This window comes from Myxine glutinosa, chromosome 10 (genome assembly GCF_964187855.1).
Source record: "Myxine glutinosa chromosome 10, kmMyxGlut1.1, whole genome shotgun sequence".
In the NCBI taxonomy this organism is placed as follows: domain Eukaryota; kingdom Metazoa; phylum Chordata; class Myxini; order Myxiniformes; family Myxinidae; genus Myxine; species Myxine glutinosa.
In genome coordinates, this window is record NC_136270.1 from 5,861,049 (window position 1) to 5,881,964 (window position 20,916).

General features: G+C 44.6%; 1 protein-coding gene across 2 annotated transcripts in view; it reads right to left on the reverse strand.

Annotated features, from left to right (window-relative positions):
- Positions 1–8,874: 8,874 nt before the first annotated feature.
- LOC137433491 (integrator complex assembly factor BRAT1-like) overlaps positions 8,875–20,916 on the reverse strand; it is a 69,613-nt gene continuing 57,571 nt past the window's right edge. For both annotated transcript variants that reach the window (XM_078785310.1, XM_078785311.1), the window contains exons 9-13: positions 19,090–19,172; positions 18,539–18,620; positions 17,230–17,328; positions 11,744–11,913; positions 8,875–9,884 (exon numbers count right to left, since the gene is read on the reverse strand). In XM_078785310.1, the coding sequence (XP_078641436.1) occupies positions 9,000–9,884; positions 11,744–11,913; positions 17,230–17,328; positions 18,539–18,620; positions 19,090–19,172 (1,319 nt within the window). In that variant the 3' untranslated portion in view covers positions 8,875–8,999. The remainder of the gene's footprint in view (positions 9,885–11,743; positions 11,914–17,229; positions 17,329–18,538; positions 18,621–19,089; positions 19,173–20,916) is intronic.

Here is a 20,916-nt window from a genome sequence, read left to right on the forward strand (position 1 = left end):
GTCACGCAGTCGCGTCGTAAGACGGAGGAGTCTGCGATCAAGACCGCCCCCCGTCTGCCCGGCGGCTGGATCGAGGGGAGGGGTTCTCCGATGCCCTCCACTGGTGGCGGTCGCGAGCCGCAGACCAGGGCAGGGCCCTGGTGCGATTTCTGCAAACGCGTGGGGCACGGTGAAAACCGCTGCTTCTCTAATCCCGCTAGTCCGGCCTACCGAGGCAACCCTCCTGTTAAGTCGGAGGGAGATCAGTGGAGCTCATCCGCCGGGCCCTCGCACACGACGGTGGCATCGGTGACCGAGGTCACTGCCACCGAGGCTAATTCCATTCATCCACTGTACCAGGATTATTCAGGGACAGCCTTAGTGGGTGGCCCTGATTCGATGCTGAAGTTTGAGGCCCAATACCTTCGGGATACTGGGGCGACACGGTGTGTTCTCCGGGCGGGGGTAGTTCCGGCCTCTCAGATGCGTTATACCGGCGAGTATACCCTCCTTCGGGGCATTGACCGGGTTCTTGGCCGGTATCCCCTTGCCCTCCTCGAGGTCCGGAGTGACATTTTTAAGGGTCCAGTGACCTGTGTGGTGGTACCCTACTACCCGATACCCGGGGTCTCCTTGCTGATTGGCAATGATGCCATGGCCAGGGAGGAGTCATTGACTCTGACCTGTGGGGGGGTCACTAGATTCCAGAGTAAACAGGCGGAGAGAGTGGCGGAGTCAGACATATCTTCACTCTGGCCCGAGGAGCCTAGCGCCTCGACTCCAGTTCCCGACGGTGACGTTGCGTCAGCTGAAGTCCACCCGAGCCTCCCGTCCAGCCACCCTCAGGTGCCGTGCTCCTCAGGGACCGCTCCCGCCATGTCGCGATTCAGCAGGAACGCTAATGCTAAGGTATATGTGGGAAACCTGGGCAATGGAGCAGCGAAGGCCGAGCTAGGGAGGGTCTTCGAACATTACGGACCACTCCGCCACGTATGGGTGGCTCGAAACCCACCTGGATTTGCAGTTGTTGAGTTTGAGGAGCCACGAGATGCTGAAGATTCGGTCAGAGCCCTTGATGGAAGGTTAATTTGCGGATCGCGTGTGTGCGTCGAGATGTCGAATGGCATGTCGCGGCGGCCTCGTTTCAGACGCCCTTTGGTCCGCAGGCCTTTCGACCCGAACGATCGATGTTACCAGTGCGGTGAAAGGGGTCATTACGCATATGACTGTTGTTCTCGACACCGGAGGAGTACCCGCCGCTCTAGGTCTCGGCCCGTTCCCTTCCTGTCAACGCTTCCCCCAACTTGAGTTTGGCCCCCTTGCCTCTCTATTGTGCTTGTGTGAAGTGTAACTCTTGTAGGGTAGATATTAATGTGGTGTATGGTGTTAACTATTGTGTGTGGAAAAAAAAACCAAACTGGTTCATTGTTAACCTGTTAATGCCTGTTAATGGCCTGTGCGTTAATAATTGCGTTATTGTTGCGCTATTGCGTTGCGTTGTATTGTGGCGTTGTTGCGTTATTGTTGTTAATAAGTGTTAATACTTGTTAATGGCGTTAATTGCCTGTTAGCGATTACCGCCATCATCTTGCCATGTGACTTGCACCTACTACAAATACTGGTTTTTAAAAAACGCCGTCTATTCGACGGGGTTTTTACTTAGGGGGGGAGGACTGTGAGAAACCACCGGTGAAACCACCTGTTCTCACGACCGATTTGGTGCCCCGCCCACCGCGTGACGTGGCATCCTTGGAGCCTCACGCGATCGGGGGGGAATTCGGCACGTGATTGGTGGAGGGGTCAGAGAGCGCGGTCGCCATCTTATGCGACGCACACGGCTCGAAGGCTCCGAGTGGGAAATATCATAAGGGTTTTCCTTGAAGCCTCCGGACAGCCGAGTTGGGCTGGTCGAATACCGTTCTGTATTTTACGAGCGAGGAACTCCAGAAGAGAACGAGTGATTCCCGGCTTCGTGTTGGAGCTACTGGCCGACCGTTCCTGGCGGCCTTGTGCGGTATTCCATCCTGGTATCCTCCGAGTCCCGGAGCCCGTCGATTGGAGCCGCGAGTGATCTTACCTGCGTCCTGTTGGAGCGTCTGTTGCCGACAGTTCCTGCAGGCTTGTGCAGCATATTCCCTTTTGTTACCTTTCATGGGTTTTGTGATCGAGCCAATAAATAATCGTGCCTTACCCCTAGAAGGCCGATTAAAACACAATTGTGTTTATTGCGTCTCTTTTGGTTCACTACGTGGATTACTTGAAGCCCGGACATTCACGTCCGTATTCCGTGCTGGGATACATTCCACAGACGGGATCGCGACAATATATATTGCAGCGATATGTAGCGATATATATTTCTGCACTGTCACATGTTGTTAATCGAAACGTTGAGTCATTGTTTGTTCAATTAAAAGTTGGAGATCTTACCATGGAGTCATTTGGATTTACTCCCAACCGCAAATCTTTGCTTATAAATTATTGGCGAAAGCCATGGGCAGGACATTGCCAAGAGATGCCGTCATTACACCAGCCTTGTGGAGCGGACCGAAGTAACGAAGGCACATCTTCGGTTTAACCATCTCTGTTTGGAACAGAACATTCTTCCGAAGCCTCTTCGTTTCAGACCTCCCATGCCGGGTTTGAAAGCTAAGCAGATCATGCAGGCAACAGGACGGAGGTTTCTTCGTTTGCGCATTTCAAACTGCCACCATCGCCTCGCTAAACGGTATGACCAGGTGCAACAGTTGGCTCCTACTATTGCGCGGAGACTACCTGGCGAGTTCTGGGATCGAGTCCAACGGAGAGCTCACACTTTCGCGGAGCGCACTCGGACATCGGTGGGGAAACGGCATCAACGAAAGTTCACAGCATTGGTTGATGAAACCACACATCGCATGACTCCCGTCGTTGACGTTAACATTCTTCGGAACCGGTGGGTGGTTAACCGGTCGAGTACGCAGCTCTCGGAGACACAAACCAGCTTCTTGCAGAAGGGCCTTAATTTTGCCATCACTCCCCGATTTGTTCCGAAAGACACCATTGTATCACGGGTGGAATCTGCGATGATGAATCTTGATAACGCCACCAAGAACGAAATCAGATCACGTGTGGCTGCTTAATACACTTGATACTCTTCGCCCTCCGCAATTTTCACGCAACAATTTCAATTTGGACCCGAAAGAACAACAAGCTTTACGAGAGTTACGCAACATGGACGATGTGGTGTTCTTACCAGCGGACAAAGGACGGGCAACTGTGCTCATGGATCCTTTTGTATACACGAACAAAATGCAGGATATGTTGGCGGACCAAAGTACTTATGAACGGTTAACCGCAGATCCAACTAAGGAGGAACGAAGGTTAAACTCAATGCTTGCCAGATTAAAAGCGACTGGCAGACTATCAGCTGAGGCGTACAAACGTCTATACAGCAGTAAGGGAGTGGCTCCCAGGGCCGACGGGCTACTGAAAGTGCACAAAGAGGGATTTCCGCTACGGTTCATCGTTTCCTGTATTAATGGTCCGTCATATGCTCCATCCAAGTTTTTGGCAAACATTTTGAAGCATTTGGTGGGGACAACAGAGCGAACCGTGCACAATAGCACAGCATTTGCTGAAAGAGTGAAGCAGCTCACCATCGCAGCACACGAGACCATGGTTTCGTTTGATGTTGTGTCTTTATTTACCAACGTGCCCGTAGCCCTGGCGATTGAGGTGGCAAACCGGCGTTTGATGGAAGATGATCGATGGAAAGAGACTGCGGGAGCTTTAAGCCCGATGGACACGTGTGTGGCATGCTTTCTACCTGCCTCTCTTCCACCTACTTTGTATTTAATGAGGTATATTACAAGCAGGTTTATGGCACCGCCATGGGTTCCCCGGTATCGGCTGTGATTTCTAACATGGTGATGGAGGATTTGGAGGAACGCACCATTCCAGCCCTGTTAGTGCAACTACGTGTTTGGTTCCGGTACGTGGATGACACATTTGTCACCTGTCGCTCTGATGAAGTGGGCATCATACATGAGGCCATAAATAAAACTTTTTCCTCCATTAATTTCACCATTGAAGAGGAGAAAAATGGAGCCCTTCCCTTCCTGGATACACTCGTAACGAGGGATCCCAAAGGAGCCTTAAAGGTAACAGTGTACAGAAAACCAACACACACTGATCGCCACCTTGATTTCAATTCTTGCCATCCAATGGAACACTAAAGATCGGTTGTGCACACCCTCTCAAAAAGAGCACGTGAGTTACCATCTACCTTTGAAGACAAGATGAGTGAGGTGTTGAGGAACGAAGGTCTTCAAATCTTCAACACAACACATCTTCAAAATGTGTTGAGGGCAAATGGTTATCCTGATAGCTTGTTACCCAACAGGAAAACGATAAGGGCTTCTCCACACAACAGGCTGAGACCGAGAGAACAACCAAAGGGTTTGTGTGTTCTGCCTTTTGTACCGGGGGTTTCACAAAGGGTCGGCAGAATTTTGAAATCGGCAGGAGTGAGGGTTAGTTTCACACCGGTTTTCACCCTTCGCCAAGCCCTTATGAGGGTCGAGGACAAGCTTCCGGGGAAGGATAGGTCAGGGGTGGTATACGTAGTGCCCTGTGGTTGTGGAGCTGAGTATGTGGGTGAAACCGGGAGGACCTTAGGTCAACGTATTGCTGAACACCAAAAAGCATTTGCATGTAATTTTCCCAGCAGATCTGCTATTGCCAAACACGGCCTTAAGGAAGGCCACACACCTTTATGGGATAGGGTTAATATTTTGGGTTCTACACCTAACAGAAACAGAAGCCGTGTTTTGGAGGCTTGGCACACGGAAGAAGCTGTTACCTCGATCACACAAGAGGTGGTTAACTTACCGGTAGCGTTTGATCCACTCTTGTGTAAACGAAGCACGCATTCCATACTTTGAACAACGAGTCCACATAATATGTCACACAAGGTTTTTATTTGGACAATTTGCCCCCTTCCCCTCCCCCCCCCAAACACGCCTCTCCCAAATCCCCTCTCCCAATCTTCCACCCCCTCCGGTTCCCCCCCCCCCCCATTTTTATCCCCCCTATGACCTCCCCTTCCCGCATTCCCCTTGACCGCATAGGGCCACACGTGATGATCTTGATATTATGGCAATTTTATTTCATCTTAAAAATTTTTGCTTTAATATATTTAGAGTTTTAATTTAATTTACAATTTTATTATTTACAAGTTAAACTTCTAATTAAATGTAGTGATTATTCTGGATTTTCTAAACACGAGTTATAATCCAGCATTGCTTACAGGATTGTTTTGAGCCGTTAATATGCGGTTGATTTTTGAATTTGGTCAGTAACGTTCTCAGTTGCGAGAGCGGGGTGATATGGTTTAATTGGCTGTCCAGCTTTGCCCACCCCACTTTGCATATACCCCGCCCACTTTGCATATAGGGGGATGTTGAGATGATTTTATCACTCTTGAGGAAGACTAACGGAGGCGTGTGGCTTTGTCACATGTTGTTAATCGAAACGTTGAGTCATTGTTTGTTCAATTAAAGGTTGGAGATCTTACCATGGAGATATATATATATATATATATATATATATATATATATATATATATATATATATATATATATATATATATATATACAGTCACGTGAAAAAGTAAGTACACCCCATGTAAAGTTTTGACTTTTTCAACATTTTCAACATACAGCTATTTGATCTTCATTTCAACAATATTGATAGATAAAGGTGATATAATACAACAAATATCATGAAACATTTACATTTTGTAGTCCATTGTATAATTTAAATAAACATAAATGCAAATTTCGCATGTGTAAAAAGTAAGTACACCCCTACATTTATCACTACTTAAAATACCTAAAATTATAATCAGGTGCACCAGCTAAGGTGCAAATGATTAGAACATCGTTAGAGAGGATGTTGGAGGAACCTGTCTTATTTAAACCTCAGACATTTAGTTTGGTTTGCTCTTTGTTGTTGAAGTGTGCGGCGTCACCATGCCTATATCAAAAGAGCTCTCTGAGGCCTTCAGAAAGAAGGTTATAGACGCCTTCGAGTCTGGGAAGGGATTTAAAAAGATCTCCAAACAATTTGAAATCAATCATTCGACTGTCCGGAAGATCATCTACAAATGGAGAAGATTCCAAACAACTGCCAACTTGTTCAGGCAAGGCCGCCCCAGCAAGTTCAGCCCGAGAGCAGACCGCAAGATGCTGAAAAGTCTCTAAGAACCCCAGAATGTCATCACGGGACTTACAGGTAGCTCTTCCCACTGTTGATGTCAAAGTGCACGAGTCCACCATTAGAAAGAGGCTGCACAAATTTGACCTACATGGGAGGTGTGCCAGGAGGAAACCTTTGCTGTCCAGAAAGAACATCAGGGCAAGACGAAAGTTTGCCAATGAACACCTAGGCAAAGACCAGCACTTCTGAAACAATGTGCTCTGGACAGATGAGTCAAAGGTAGAGCTATTTGGCCACAGTACCAGAAGACATGTTTGGCGAAAACCAAAGACAGCATTTGACCACAATAACCTGATACCAACTGTAAAGCATGGTGGTGGAAATATTATGGTTTGGGGCAGCTTTGCTGCATCAGGGCCTGGGCAGCTCACCATCATAGAATCCATTATGAATTCTTCATTGTACCAGAGGGTGCTTGAGGATAATGTGAGGCCATCTGTCGGAAAGTTGAAGCTCACCCGAAGGTGGATCTTGCAACATGACAATGACCCTAAACATACCAGTAAATCCACCAAGGAATGGCTGAAAAGAAAGAAATGGAGGGTTCTGGAATGGCCAAGTCAAAGCCCAGATCTAAATCCCATCGAGATATTGTGGGGGGATTTGAAACGAGCTGTGCATGCAAGAAACCCCTCAAACATCGCACAGCTGAAAGAATTCTGCATGGAGGAGTGGGCAAAAATTTCTCCCAGTCGATGTCAGAGACTGGTAGACAGTTATCAGAAACGCCTACTTGAGGTTGTTTCTGCCAAAGGGGGCAATACCACCTACTAGAGCCAAGGGTGTACTTACTTTTTCCACATGCGAAATTTGCATTTATGTTTATTTAAATTATACAATGGGCTACAAAATGTAAATGTTTCATGATATTTGTTGTATTATATCACCTTTATCTATCAATATTGTTGAAATGAAGATCAAACAGCTGTATGTTGAAATATGTTGAAAAAGTCAAAACTTTACATGGGGTGTACTTACTTTTTGACGTGACTGTACGTACATACACATATATTGTTACCTATCCTTGTCTTCTATCACCAGGAGTACAGATTATGTGAAAGACAATACTGCCATGGCAAAAGAATTGTAGAAAAAGCTGAAAAACAAAAAGCCCTGAGATTCCTTTGTTTGCATGTGTTTTCAGCAAGTTTCCCATCCAGGAGCTTAACTTAAAGCTTTGCTTTAGCAATATAGGAGCTATAATTATCCATATTATAAAACAGGAGTGTTTGTCTGTCCTTCCTTCCCCAAACTACTCCCTCAGTTTTGGGGCGAGCCCCGCCAAACCTCTGTGGAACGTTTTGGGGTCTCAGCGGATGTTGTCAGGTTGGTAGGAGGTTTCATTAATTCCTCAATAAAATTATGATTTTCAAATTAACTTGATACAAACCTGCTCCGAATCCGGAAGTGAACACATGACGTTAATGAGCTGGTTTGATGATATCTCAATACAATCGTCATTTAACACAATTAGTTGTTATAGTATCAATTTATGATTGGGGTTATGCTGTTTGGAATTAAGTGAATACAATTATGATTTTGAATTTCCAATCGTACGGAACGCCTCCATATCCGGAAGTAACGTCAGCACGGATTTACTTATTTGTTTGTCACGAGTGTTGGTAAAAGTTTATTTTTTATATTAATGCTATTTAATTTGTGATTTGAGTTATGCTGTTTGGAATGAAAATAAAGATATGGTGTTCAAATGAATGAGGAAATGATGTGAGGGTTTCTACTTTCTAACTGTGACATTCGTGGATTCGCCATATGCAGATTCGCCATTGACAGGGTATAGAACCATTCAAACGGTACTTTTTTGTGCAAGTCTTTCACCAACCTGCTGTCCATGCTTGATCTTCGACTACAGGTGGCACAGGAATGTGGAATTTATTGGTTCACGGTTTCCCATTCACCGTTTTTTTTTTTTTTTTTAACCTAAGTGTCTCATGAACATGCTGTCCATGTCTGATGTGTGACTGAAGGTGGCATAGGAATTTGGAATGTATTGGTTCCATGTTTTAGCATTCACCATTTCCGCATTGTTTTGCTTTCGGCTCCCCACCCGTGCATAGCCATGGGTACCTCGCTAGTGGTCTAATATAATGATCGGAGGGCTCTTATAATTCTGTTATATGCATGAAATGTCATATGCATATTATATTAAAGTCATATGCATGAAATGGTGTATTCATGTATTATGTGTGTCCATATTTGGATACATGGAAAAAGTAGCCTAACAATTCTATAAAACTTAAATTTTAAAGCAATGTAGCCGTTTCATTATCTGGCTACGTTTTCCTTCCATCCGTCCATCAAAAACGAAGAACCTTTCCAACCCACCGTGTTTAACTCTAAAGGGTTCTAAAGTGCAATTCTAAAGAGGGCTAAAGAGTAATTCTAATGGGTTTGTAAAGAGTAATTCTTAGGGGTTATAAAGGGTAATTTTAATACGCGTCGTTCGTTTCTAGACTTTGCCTATTTTATATTTAAAATGTCAAACTGAACCGCTTCCTTCGGACATGGGTGCGATTTTTTTTTTCTTTCAAGAAATAGGATGATCTTGACAAATAATTCCCAGAATTCCACCAAATCCCAGTGAGCATGAAGTGACTAAAACCACACAACCCATGCAAATCAATTAAAACTTCAATTTTAATATTTTAAGGATTTCCTGCAAACGTTAAGAAAAGCAATATCAAGAGTCCATAATTTAGACGGCTCGATAGAATCATTTTATCCGTTGCTGACATGTGCCCATCTTAATAACAGTCAGCCCCATCTCCTTGAAGTTTCTCCGCAGAGGCAAGAATATCCTGGAGAAGAGCCACTGCAGCATCAGTTGCCTCCATTTCAGGTGGCAATTCCAACGTTTCCAGAACGGCTTGCAGGCTGCAGGAAATGGCTTTTGGTTTAGCCTGTCCATGTCTATCATGTTGTGCAATCTGTGCAATATTACAGATGTTCTCTCCACATGCTTCTGCATCAAGATCTTCTATACCCTTTAAATTGGAGTTTTGAAATGCCATATTGCTCTCTGGTTTGTTTGAATTGTCAAAAATTGTGTTCCTGAAAGTTTCTCCGACAGAAATAGTATTTCTACCGTTTACACTGCAATGGGAATTCATCTTAACATTCTCTTTTACCGACAGAACAAATTCTTCTGTTGAACTTTTTCCTGCAGCTATTTCCATCGTTTCTACTTTCTCTATTTCTTTTATGGAACGATTTCGAGTGGAAATTGTCGAGTTCATGCTTGTGTGCTTGTGGGACAATGTAATCTCTTTCAAACTTGATAGAACTTCTTGTGCCTTGCGAGCCACTAGCCGGTCACAGTCATGCAAAGCAACCAGCAGCACTTTAACTGCAATCTCTCCACAATTGCTGCCATCTATTTTCAGTGACAACGTCGCTACTAGTTCCCAGAATGCCACCATGCAAATTTTGACCTCCCAGTCGTGGTCACACATTGCACGTTGTAACTCGGCACCGACGGCGTTATCATCTGCAGAAGCCAAGAGGAGAAGCTGTGATTGAAGAGATGGATGTTTCTGGAGCCAGTCAGTGAGCAGTGCAGCGACAGCTCGTCGGGGGAAGCATTCGATGTCTTTGATGAGAAGGTGCAGCAGGTTTTCCAAGATGTCATCCTATGTTTACGGCAGGGCAAAGCATATGGATGGGAACGGTATAAAGGAGCATTAGGAACTAGTGCATAACCTGTGGATGAATCAATTTGACAATTCCAAATAAAACGAATGATTTTAATGGCAATCCGTTCTCACCATATTGAAAAAGATGTAAATCATGTATGCCATAAATTGGCAATCAAGACTCCAGTCATATACCTATTACCAAATAAGGACCAAAATCCATTCTTAGTATTGTCATTTGATCTAATTTAAATATCTCAACACATGCAGCTGTCAGGTAATACGCCAGGAAACGGTTATTACTATGCTCGACCCAAAAGGAATTTGCAGTTAGGCCAGACACAATGTTCTATTCCTATATAAGAAACATAAGATGTGAAATAAAAGTAATTTTTTTTTTTTTAAATACTGAGAATTACAGGTACTACACCTTATCATTATCAACATTTACTTTCCATCCCTGCATTTATATACAATGCATTATTAAGCAGTAATTGCAAATTCACTAAATGTAACAGTTATTTCTGCAAAGGAAGCCATGCTTTACTCACAATTTGCCGAAATATGATGTATATTCCGCAACCAATGAATTGCCCACTAATATGTAAAACATTTAGGGCCGAATTTACGAAAGTCGATTCGCGAGTGTCTTGCTAATACACACCTAACCCTCATATGCTGACAAAAAACATCGTTGTACATGCACAGCTAATCGTCTGTCGAAATAGCAATTTACACTTCAGTAACTTGTGAAGTAGCAAAAATAGCAAATCACATGTGATTCGGATTTGATCGTGAATTGGATAATCACTCTTCAGCGATTGGTGACTAACTTTGAACGGGTGATCATCACACACAACAACAACAACAGCATGCATTTTAAGGCCATGTTCCCTGCTAGAGCGGGGGTTAGCCTTGCGGTCCCCATGACAATCTTCTCCATTTTGCCCTATTTTCTGCATCTCTCCTTGTTAACCCCCTTGCCCGCATTTCTTCTTCCACCATCTTTAGCCAAGTCTTTCTCGGTCTTCCCCGTCCTCTACTTCCTTCTACATTAACTTCCATCACTCTTCTCAACCAGTCACTTTCATCCTTCCTCAATACATGACCAAACCATCTCAACCTGTTCCTCTTCACAGCATCAATCACAGGCAATATTCCCATCATCTTTCGCAATTCATCATTTGTCTTCCTCTCTCTCAACGATACTCCGCACATCCATCGAACCATTCGCATTTCCACCCTTTCCAGCCTTCGTTGCTGCTCTACGTTCATTACCCATGTCTCGCTCCCATAAATCATAACACTTCTCACACATGCAACATACACCTTTCCCTTCAGCTTCAGCGACACTCTCCTCCTCATCAGCACGCCACTCAGTTCCCGAAACTTCTTCCATGCACATCTCACTCGAGCAACCGTTGCCGAGTCTGATCCACCTTCTCCATTCAGCATGTCTCCGAGGTAGCAAAATGTTTTCACACCTTCCAGCTTCACGCCGTCTCCAAGATCCAACTCAACATTTCCTCCATCTGCAGCTCCCTCTGTGTCATCGCACAATTAACATAAATTTGGCCTCACTTGTTTGATGGTAAATCATGGACTGCTTCCTCCACAAAAATGTGGGGAGATTGACAGGAGTTGCATTTGCTGTCCAATGGTGCTTTTTAATAAATAAATAAATGCAAGAGTTTGACGATCAGATGAAGTCATTTGTTTTTGAAATTATTAGTTTGTTTTTCTTTACCATTCAGGATGCAAATGAGGTATCATTAGCATAGGCATTATCATTAGCAGGAATCATTAACAGCAATAGTAATGCTACATTTAATTGGAGCAATCCAGAAAAGCCATACATTTGTGAGTGAGAGCTGATTCTGTAGATAGGCCCAGGCACGAGGCAGATAGGCAAGGTGGCTGAGGGTTTTGACTGCACTTGCTCTTACGTAGGCTTCGGGGTCAGCCAAGAGCTGCCAGGTACGTTTAGCCAGGTCATGATGCACGCACCAATCTCCCACACCTGGCACTGTTGTGACAGGTTTTGGGGAAAGAAAAAAAAGCTTGTAATTGGCTATGACAACACAAATTAACTAGAGCTTTCATAGAAGTTTGTTGTGTTTTTCACAAACAAACAGTTTTTTTCACAAATTTTATTTTATTTTTTTCACAACAAATTTCACAAAATTTCACACAAACAAACAAATGTTGTGTTTGTGTCCTTCCCCCTCTTCCCCCTCTCTTTTGTGTCCTTCCCCCTCTCTCCCCATCTTGTCTGCCGCTCCCCTTGTTTTTTGTGTTTTGTGTGTCGGTTTGTCTTTTTGTGTGATTAATGTTAGCTCTTTCACGAGCCTCGATCTTGTATACAAAAAAAAAAAAAAAAAAAAAAAAGAACACCATACCCCACACAGTCTTGACAAAAAGGACATGGGAAGGGTCTTTTCAACTCTTGCTTTGCATTTCCAAGCACAATCAATATTCCCAACAAGCCGCAATTTTGTATGAATGTCGATATTCTCCCGCTGGAGACTGGAGAGGGCAGGAAATATGATTCGTCGAGATGGCGTAATATATACATATATATATATATATATATACATATATATATATATATATATATATATATATATATATATATATATATATTTGAATACTGAATCGAGGCTCGTGAAAGAGCTAACATTTATTTCACAAACAAATCAAACAGACAAACAAGATATATAAAAAGAGGGAGCGGAAGACAAGATGGGGAGAGAAGGGGAAGCACACAAACACAACATTTGAGAGCAGGGAGATGTGTGGGAGGGAGAGGGCTTGGGGGGAAGAGGCGTGGGAACGGGGTGGGGGGTGGGAGAAGTATAAAACACAAGGACACCAAGGACTTCCAGGACAGAAGTTGGTATTTCAAAAAAGTGGATTTGGGGTGAAATTAGCGGGGGTAGAAAAGATCAAGGTTTTGGATGGGGGAAGATAAGAGATGGTGGTGAACAGCTGTTTTAAAGACCTGGAGGGTGGAGTGGGATTGAAGAGAGTGAGGGAGTTTGTTTCAGAGGCGGGAGAAAAGAGGAATGAAGGAGTGAAGGTGAGTCTTGATTTTGGCAGTTTAACCATAAGAGGGTTGCAGGCAGATCTTGTGCGACCTGTAGGAATATTTGGGGGACATAGCCCAGAGAGAGCTGGGGGGGCAAGGCCAGAGAGGAGTTGGTAGAAGATGGAAAGACCACCAACCTGCCTGCGGTGAGTGAGTGAAAGGCCCTTGGAGTTAGCTTCATCGTGGTGTTCCAGTATATAATTAAATTAAAATAAAATAAATTGTATTTTAAAGGTCGTATGAAAAAATGAATTCTGGATGTTTACCGCTGTTGACACTGTCTTATACACCATGTTATTTAACACGTTACATTAGTTATTCATGCTTGTTGTTTGTGTCATTTACGACGTAGCTAAAAACAGTAAGTTTCCTGTTTGGAATGATTTTCAATGATGTTTGACTGCCAGACAGGCAGACAGACTAAAACAATCACCTTACTCATCTGTGCGCATGCGCACTTTGGATGAGATTCCATACAATTTGCCAAATTCAGAGCCAAAGTACGAAACTGCAGGTTTGTTTTCCGATTCATGTTCGACAGTGCTCAAAATACAACATTCAGATGAAATTAAATTGTTCCTCAATCATGAACTGATGTCTGCAGACAGACAGATAAAGTGGATAAATTGCTCCACCCGACTTTTTTGCTTCGCATGTGGGGTAATAAATGTGGCAACAGATTTCAGTTGCTTCTTAGGACTTTGGGGAAACGGTGCAGAACTTATGTAATGTACCGTTTGTAGTCGTACAACGTGAGCAATTTTGTTTGTTGATCTGGAGAAAGCATTCGATAGGGTTCCACACGAAGTAGTGACATGGGCATTGAGGAAGTTAGGAGTGGAGGAAAGGTTGATCAGAGTAGTGATGGTAATGTACGAAAGAGCACGCACAGCTGTAAGGACGAAGGACGGGAACAGTGGTGAGTTTGAGGTGAAGGTGGGAGTGCATCAGGGGTCGGTACTAAGTCCACTACTATTTGTAGCTGTGATGGAGGTGCTGGCTCGGAACGTAAAGGAGGGTTTACCGTGGGAGTTGTTGTATGCAGATGATCTGGTGTTGATTGCGGAAAGTATGGATGGACTGAAGGAGAAGATGAACACGTGGAAGGAATGTATGGAGACAAAAGGTCTGAAGGTGAATATCGGAAAAACGAAGGTGATGGCAAGTGGTAAAGCATGTGGTGAGGTGGAAAGAACTGGGAAGTGGCCCTGTGCTGTGTGCAGGAAGGGTGTCGGAGTGAACTCCATTCAATGTACAATGTGCGCTGAGTGGGTTCATCAAAAATGTAGTGGTCTGAGAGGGTCATTAACCAGTGTGGCAGCTACATTCAAATGTAAGGTGTGCACAAAGGGAGCTGCAGATGGAGGAAATGTTGAGTTGGATCTTGGAGACGGCGTGAAGCTAGAAGGTGTCAAAACATTTTGTTACCTCGCACACATGTTGAATGGAGAAGGTGGGTCAGACTCGGCAACTGTTGCTAGAGTGAGATGTGCATGGAAGAGGTTTCGGGAATTGAGTGGCATGCCGATGAGGAGGGGAGTGTCGTTGAAGCTGAAGGGAAAGGTGTATGCTGCATGTGTGAGAAGTGTTATGATTTATGGGAGCGAGACATGGGTAATGAACGTAGAGCAGCAATGAAGGCTGGAAAGGGTGGAAATGTGAATGGTTCGGTGGATGTGTGGAGTATCGTTGAGAGAGAGGAAGACAAATGATGAATTGCGAAAGATGATGGGAATAGAGCCTGTGATTGATGCTGTGAAGAGAAACAGGTTGAGATTGTTTGGTCGTGTGTTGACGAAGGATGAAAATGACTGGTTGAGAAGAGTGATGGAAATGAATGTAGAAGGAAGTACATGACTGGGAAGACCGAGAAAGACTTGGCTAAAGATGGTCGAAGAAGAAATGCGGGCAAGGGGGTTAACAAGGGGAGATGCAGAAAATAGGGCAAAATGAAGAACATTGTCATGGGGACCGCAAGGCTAACCCCTGCTCTAGCAGGGAAAATGGCATTAAAATGCCTGTTGTTGTGTTGTTGTTGTAATTGCAGGGGATAGTCCTGTATTTGGTAGAAAGCTGTATCGAGTAATGATTTGACCAGTGATATGTAGTGTGAGTGGTCAGATTTTTCTATATTTATGTACTGAGCTATTCTGCACAAATAACTACAACCACCAAACTGTTAGAAAGCACATCCTGCCAAACAGGCTTCCCACCTTATCAAACCCACAATTTTCTCCCTCTTCCCACAACCCTCTCCCTCCTTCCCACAACCCTCTCCCTCCTTCCCCCTCCACTCTCCATCTTCTGCCTCCAACCTCCACCTCCTTCAGACTTCCACCTCTCCTCTCCACCATTAGGCCTATAACTTTTCGACCAATTCCACTTCACCCTGCTTGGACAGCCGAAGCCCCCATACAAGTCATACTACAATATGCAAATTATCTGCATGAAAAACATATATCATGGAAGTGGGTGAATTAACCTGTCCATAATGACAAATCCTTTGCTAGTATGCATCAAGTAATAGTTAAAGCCCAGCTATATATGCAGCAATCATACATTACAATGCTTGACCTTGAACCAACCAGGCCCATGCCCCTGACCTCCACTGCCACCTTCGCTTCAGCCCCTTGAACCACCAACCCCCATTCAGCCCCTTCCCAGAGCGTACATCCCGGAGCGGATCCATAAGCACAGGTGGGTGCAATAGCTGCCCAGGTCCTGCGTGTATCAGGTAAGTAAGGGATTTGAATCATGTACAAACCATGTATAAAAATAGGGGCATCAGGACTACAGGACATCAGGACATCAGGCATAGGGACTACCCCCTGGGTGCTCACCTGGTAGAATAAAGCAAAATACTACACCGACTAAAGGTATTTTAAACAGCATCATGGTATTTTAAGCCAATTTCAATGTTTGCTAGAAAAACTATTTTTGGGGGCAACCACCCTTCCCCACCTGCTCCCCCGCCCCCATAAACTCCCCTAGACCCTGTTTTTCTAAAGCCATGAACAAGCATTATTGCATCATGGGTGATGAAGGTTGTGATCACGTTTCACCAAAATTGTTTCTGTAGTTTTGAAGAAAGCAAATACCTATTTTAGGGGGTCTGATTTTTTAATGCCCTGAACAAACTTGAGTTGCAACATACCAAATATCACTTTAGCCAAGTTTGGTCACAATCCCATCAGCAGTTTCGGAGAAGAAGTTGCAAGTGTTTACGGACTGACGGATTGACGGATCGCATAAGCTCCCCAGAACTACTTTCCAGGTGGGCTAAAAAGAGGGCCATACCGTTTTAATAACTGCCCGTGAGGGGAGGGGTGGCAACTACCTGATGGTGGGGCAGTGTCATCTGTTGTAGGGACAACACAACATGCATTTTAAGGCCATTTTCCCTGCTAGAGCGGGGGTTAGCCTACAGTTGTAGGGACAACAGATGGATGCAAAAAGGATGGGAGGAAACCTGCAAGTAAGAGTGCTGGGTTGGGTTGGGTTAATGGAAGTAGAAAAGATTGCGGGTTGATGCAGGGGATGACATGACATGTTGGTGTACTGCCAACTTGAAGTCTTGGAGAGAAGACTGATTGAACAACAAACTGGAGAAAAGAGGAACAAAACAGTTGAGGTGTGAAATAAGCCTCGATTTATTTGGAGTTTAACGAGGAGGGGTTACTTGGAAGATTGTGTACATCCTGGAGGAGCTGTGGATGGCCTTGGAATATTGTGTACATCCTGGAGGAGCTGTGGATGGCCTTTATTGGAATATTGTGTACATCCTGGAGGAGCTGTGGATGGCCTTTATTGGAAGATTGTGTACATCCTGGAGGAGCTGTGGATGGCCTTTATTGGAATATTGTGTACATCCTGGAGGAGCTGTGGATGGCCTTTAATGGGCATTGATCTGTGGATTAAAAAAAACAGTACGTCACTTTTTTCCCTCAACCTCCCCCTTTTCTTGGAGTTGGCTTTGAGAGCAATTATGCGACTGTCGTTCCACCCCTTCAGTCTCCCAGAAGTGTTTTTTTTGAAAACCTGGGTATTTTAATTAACTTTAGTTCTGGGGTTATTGACAACATTTAAAACTTCCAGGCTTATGGTAATAAATTCTGGTTCTCGGGAGAGGGTCGTTACTTTGACTTAGAGCAGAACGATCCCATCTGATTTGTAGTGTATGGGTCTTTTCACCACAATGTAGATAATGCTTTTGACACAGAATCCTGTGAATTTACACAAACCCAACGGACTCACCACAAACTGTTGTGACAAGGCTTCCGAGGAACTCGAGAACTGAATCGCGTACCTCCCAGCGGGGATCACACAAGCGCAGGTGCAGCAGCTTCCCTAGACCTGCACATATCAGGCACATAGTGGATTTGAATTGTGTATAAACCATGTCTTTAAAAAAGCATGAAAGCACCTGGAGCACACTCGCAAACAAATTACAATAAACAACTTGCTTTCGATAACCGTTTTAAACCACCTTTTTGCCAATGAAAGAAAAAGTAGTTGTGAAACAAGTTGTTGCTCACTTCACCACGCTGTAAGCAACAAATGCATTTTGACTTATTATGGTGGATCTTTGTTACCAGAACAATACATCAAGTGTGTGTGAAATGCACGTTGGGGTTAAGTTCAGATCTATGAAAAACACAGACTGCATAAAGCACTAAAGCAGTGTCAGCTGCTATAATGCTAATCGCAGGATTGGCCACCGTACATGGTTTTAGTAACCTTTTATTAGCATATTGCCAGCCCACCCCCCGGGGAAAGGAATCAATCCACGGACGTGTTTCTGGCTCCCAGGCTGTCATCTCTGTTGAGAAATGCCTTTTGAAAGAAAAGAAAAAACTGATAAAGCGAGGCACATATACTGTCCCAAGACCAAAGTACACGGTCAAACAACGCTTGTCAAAAACAACTACGTGCGCCGTGGCCCTAGGGTCAAAGCTCATGATGGTCATACAAAAACACATCCTAGCCCACAGGACCAAAATGCATGATCATACAATAAACATTTCATTTTTGGGGCCCACTGTCTCACCAGCACGAACATGAAGTGGTTCAACTGTGTAATGGGTACCTACACAGGGTGGATGTGTGACAGTCATCTCTTTCTGGTCACTACCCTTGCAGCAAGTGCAGGTTTGGTACAGGTATTCATGGTCACAACTCAGCTTTCACAAAGTCAGGGCCACAACAGAGTTAGTGAGGTTGAGAAGTAGGGGGAGAAGGAGGGGGAGAAGGAGAGAGAGAGAGAGAGAGAGAGAGAGAGAGAGAGAGAGAGAGAGAGAGAGAGAGAAGAGACAAGAGGGAAAGGGCTGGCAATGGGAACCGATCGGCTCTCTGACCGTGATTGCGCTGCCCTGACAAATCCAGGCAGCAGGGAAGAATGCGGAAGATTTGGCCCACGACTTGCGTTGGGGGTACAACCACCGTGAAGAGGCGTCCCCGACAGTTGTTGATATAGTTGTGTGTTTATATATACACTGACTTATACATGTACGTGTACAGCTAACACTAGAGTGGTTCTTTGAAATAGGCCAAGAATGTAACCAACCATTGCCTTGCTCTTCATTGAAGATGGAATGATCGGCAAAGCTCAGCCACTGTAGCAGGGAACGAAAGAGCTTACCTAACACCTACACACACACACACACACACACACACACACACACACACACACACACACACACACACACACACACACACACACACACACACACACACACACACACACACACACACACAGGAATTAGGAGCCTATTATGAGAAATGTTTGGGAAGTGGAAGCAGATAAAGCTAAATGGTTTAAAGATTAAGAAATGCAGATCATTCTTTGCAGGGTTTGACGTCAAATTCTTCGTGATCGTTTTACAATGCCAACAACAAGTTGGTAGTTTTACAAAGTAAATTAAATTTCCTGGAGATTTGTTTTCGAAAACTTTTGCATGGATGGAATATTTATCAGTTTTGGGTGGGGTTAAGGTACATAAAAAGAAAGCAAAAAAAGGGAATTTTAAAGTGGAAGTTGCAACCACATTCAAAAGTATTTGAAGATGTTGTAATTAAAGCATGAACATGAGAAATGTGGTGCATGTTTAAACATACAAACGCGTCTTGAAGTGGGGTTTTTAAGCAGCACAGCAACACGGACACAGCTTCTTCAACCGTATCCTTGTGCTCTGCAAGTTCTACAACACAGGAGTGCACGAACAATCAGAAATGCTAAGTTTGTTTGCTTTCTATTTTTCATTTTCACTTGGTAATTAACGATAATCATGAAGTAAACTGAGCAAGCCACTTTAATTCAAATTCCACAACCATGATGGACATCCCAAAAAAAATTGTTTTTATTTATATCTATGTATGTATATATATATATATATATGTGCAGGGCTACAATACTGGGTACATTAAGTGTTACATCTGAGTGGAAAAATAAAGTTTCAGGAAACTAAGTATTGTTACGCAACTGTGATTAACACCACAGTTACGGATGACCGATTTGCGAGACTTTAACTCCCGAGGCGAACACTCAATGGCGGACTCAAGTTCAACACCAACGCGCGGAATGGCGGGACGCAGCGAAGGCTCCGCAACCTTATCTATTAAAATCAAACACCCAGGAAAACTGCGTTCAGATATTATGTACAAAAAGTAATATAAGGGTTTATTAGGAAAAGTAAAGCCAGTGAAAAAGCCCGCCGGTAAATCTAATAACTCTAATAAACCTAAATCGGGACGTCCCCACGCGACTGACAGCAAACACAAACGAGGGAGATTAATTACGAAAATAACACGTCTTGTAAAATGTACACAAGGAGCTCGGCTTATCTGTCTTTGTCGTCTTGTATTGTTTGCCGTCCACCCCGGCACCGCTCGGCCCCGATGCACCCACGAGGCCTTGCTCCACCAGGCTCCGATCCTCTCGCCGCCCACCAGGTCCGTGCACCACGCTCCAAAGCACCCAACGCAAGCCAGCAGCTTCACACGAGGTCGATCCCCACACAAAGCACGAAGACAGGACCGGAGAGAACGCAGGTGGGACTGCACGTCTCGTCCTTCCAACTCGCTTCTCAATTGCTCACTGCCAAGCTCGAACTCGACTGCGACTGCCCGAAATGGCGTGTCCTCTCCAACTCCAACTGGCGAACTAACTCCGTGTGACTTGCGACTCAACTCTCTGGTGCCTGCCTGCGTCCGCCACGAACTCAACTCAACTCCTGAAATGGCGTCCGACCGTCGCCTATATTGGTGGCCGATGACGTCACATTGGCGCACTCCTCAGCCAATCAAAGCCTCCCGCGACTCCTGACATCTCCCGTCCGTGACCCCGCGGTCCTGGTGTAACACGTGCCGGCCAGGTTTGTAGGCCTTTGGAGGTGTACACGGTGGCGGCCAATTGTGGTGGTGTTTTTGACCTGGTTTCCTGTCAATTTAATACGAAGTCCTTGTCAGGGAAAGGGGATTATTTAATGTTGCGCTAAGGACCTAACTAATGTTTATGTGGTTTGCAGTGCCATAAGGGACAAAGGTTTGATTACTAGGTGATACTCACAGGGGCGTTACCTTTAATCCCTCACTATTTAACACTCGAATCTCCAGGTAGATCCACACTCATACATCTTACCCCGACAACCGCCTGAACATCAATAACTTATTACATGTAGAGTCCCTGTCACGACAGCCGAATACCTACCTATTCAGATCTACCTAGCTCTAGATGTTGCATTACCAAATTCATAACACAGCCCCCCCCCTGGAACCGTAGCTCCTGCAAGGTTCACCGCAGGGCTACCATTCCAGCCTTAACACTTACTGTCACACACTTAATTAACCTATGAAATAAATCAGGAAGGGCTGTGGGAAGTGAGTCGGACTACCTACCTACACTTCCTTAACATGCTGAACCCCTTAACCATCATGCAAGTATGT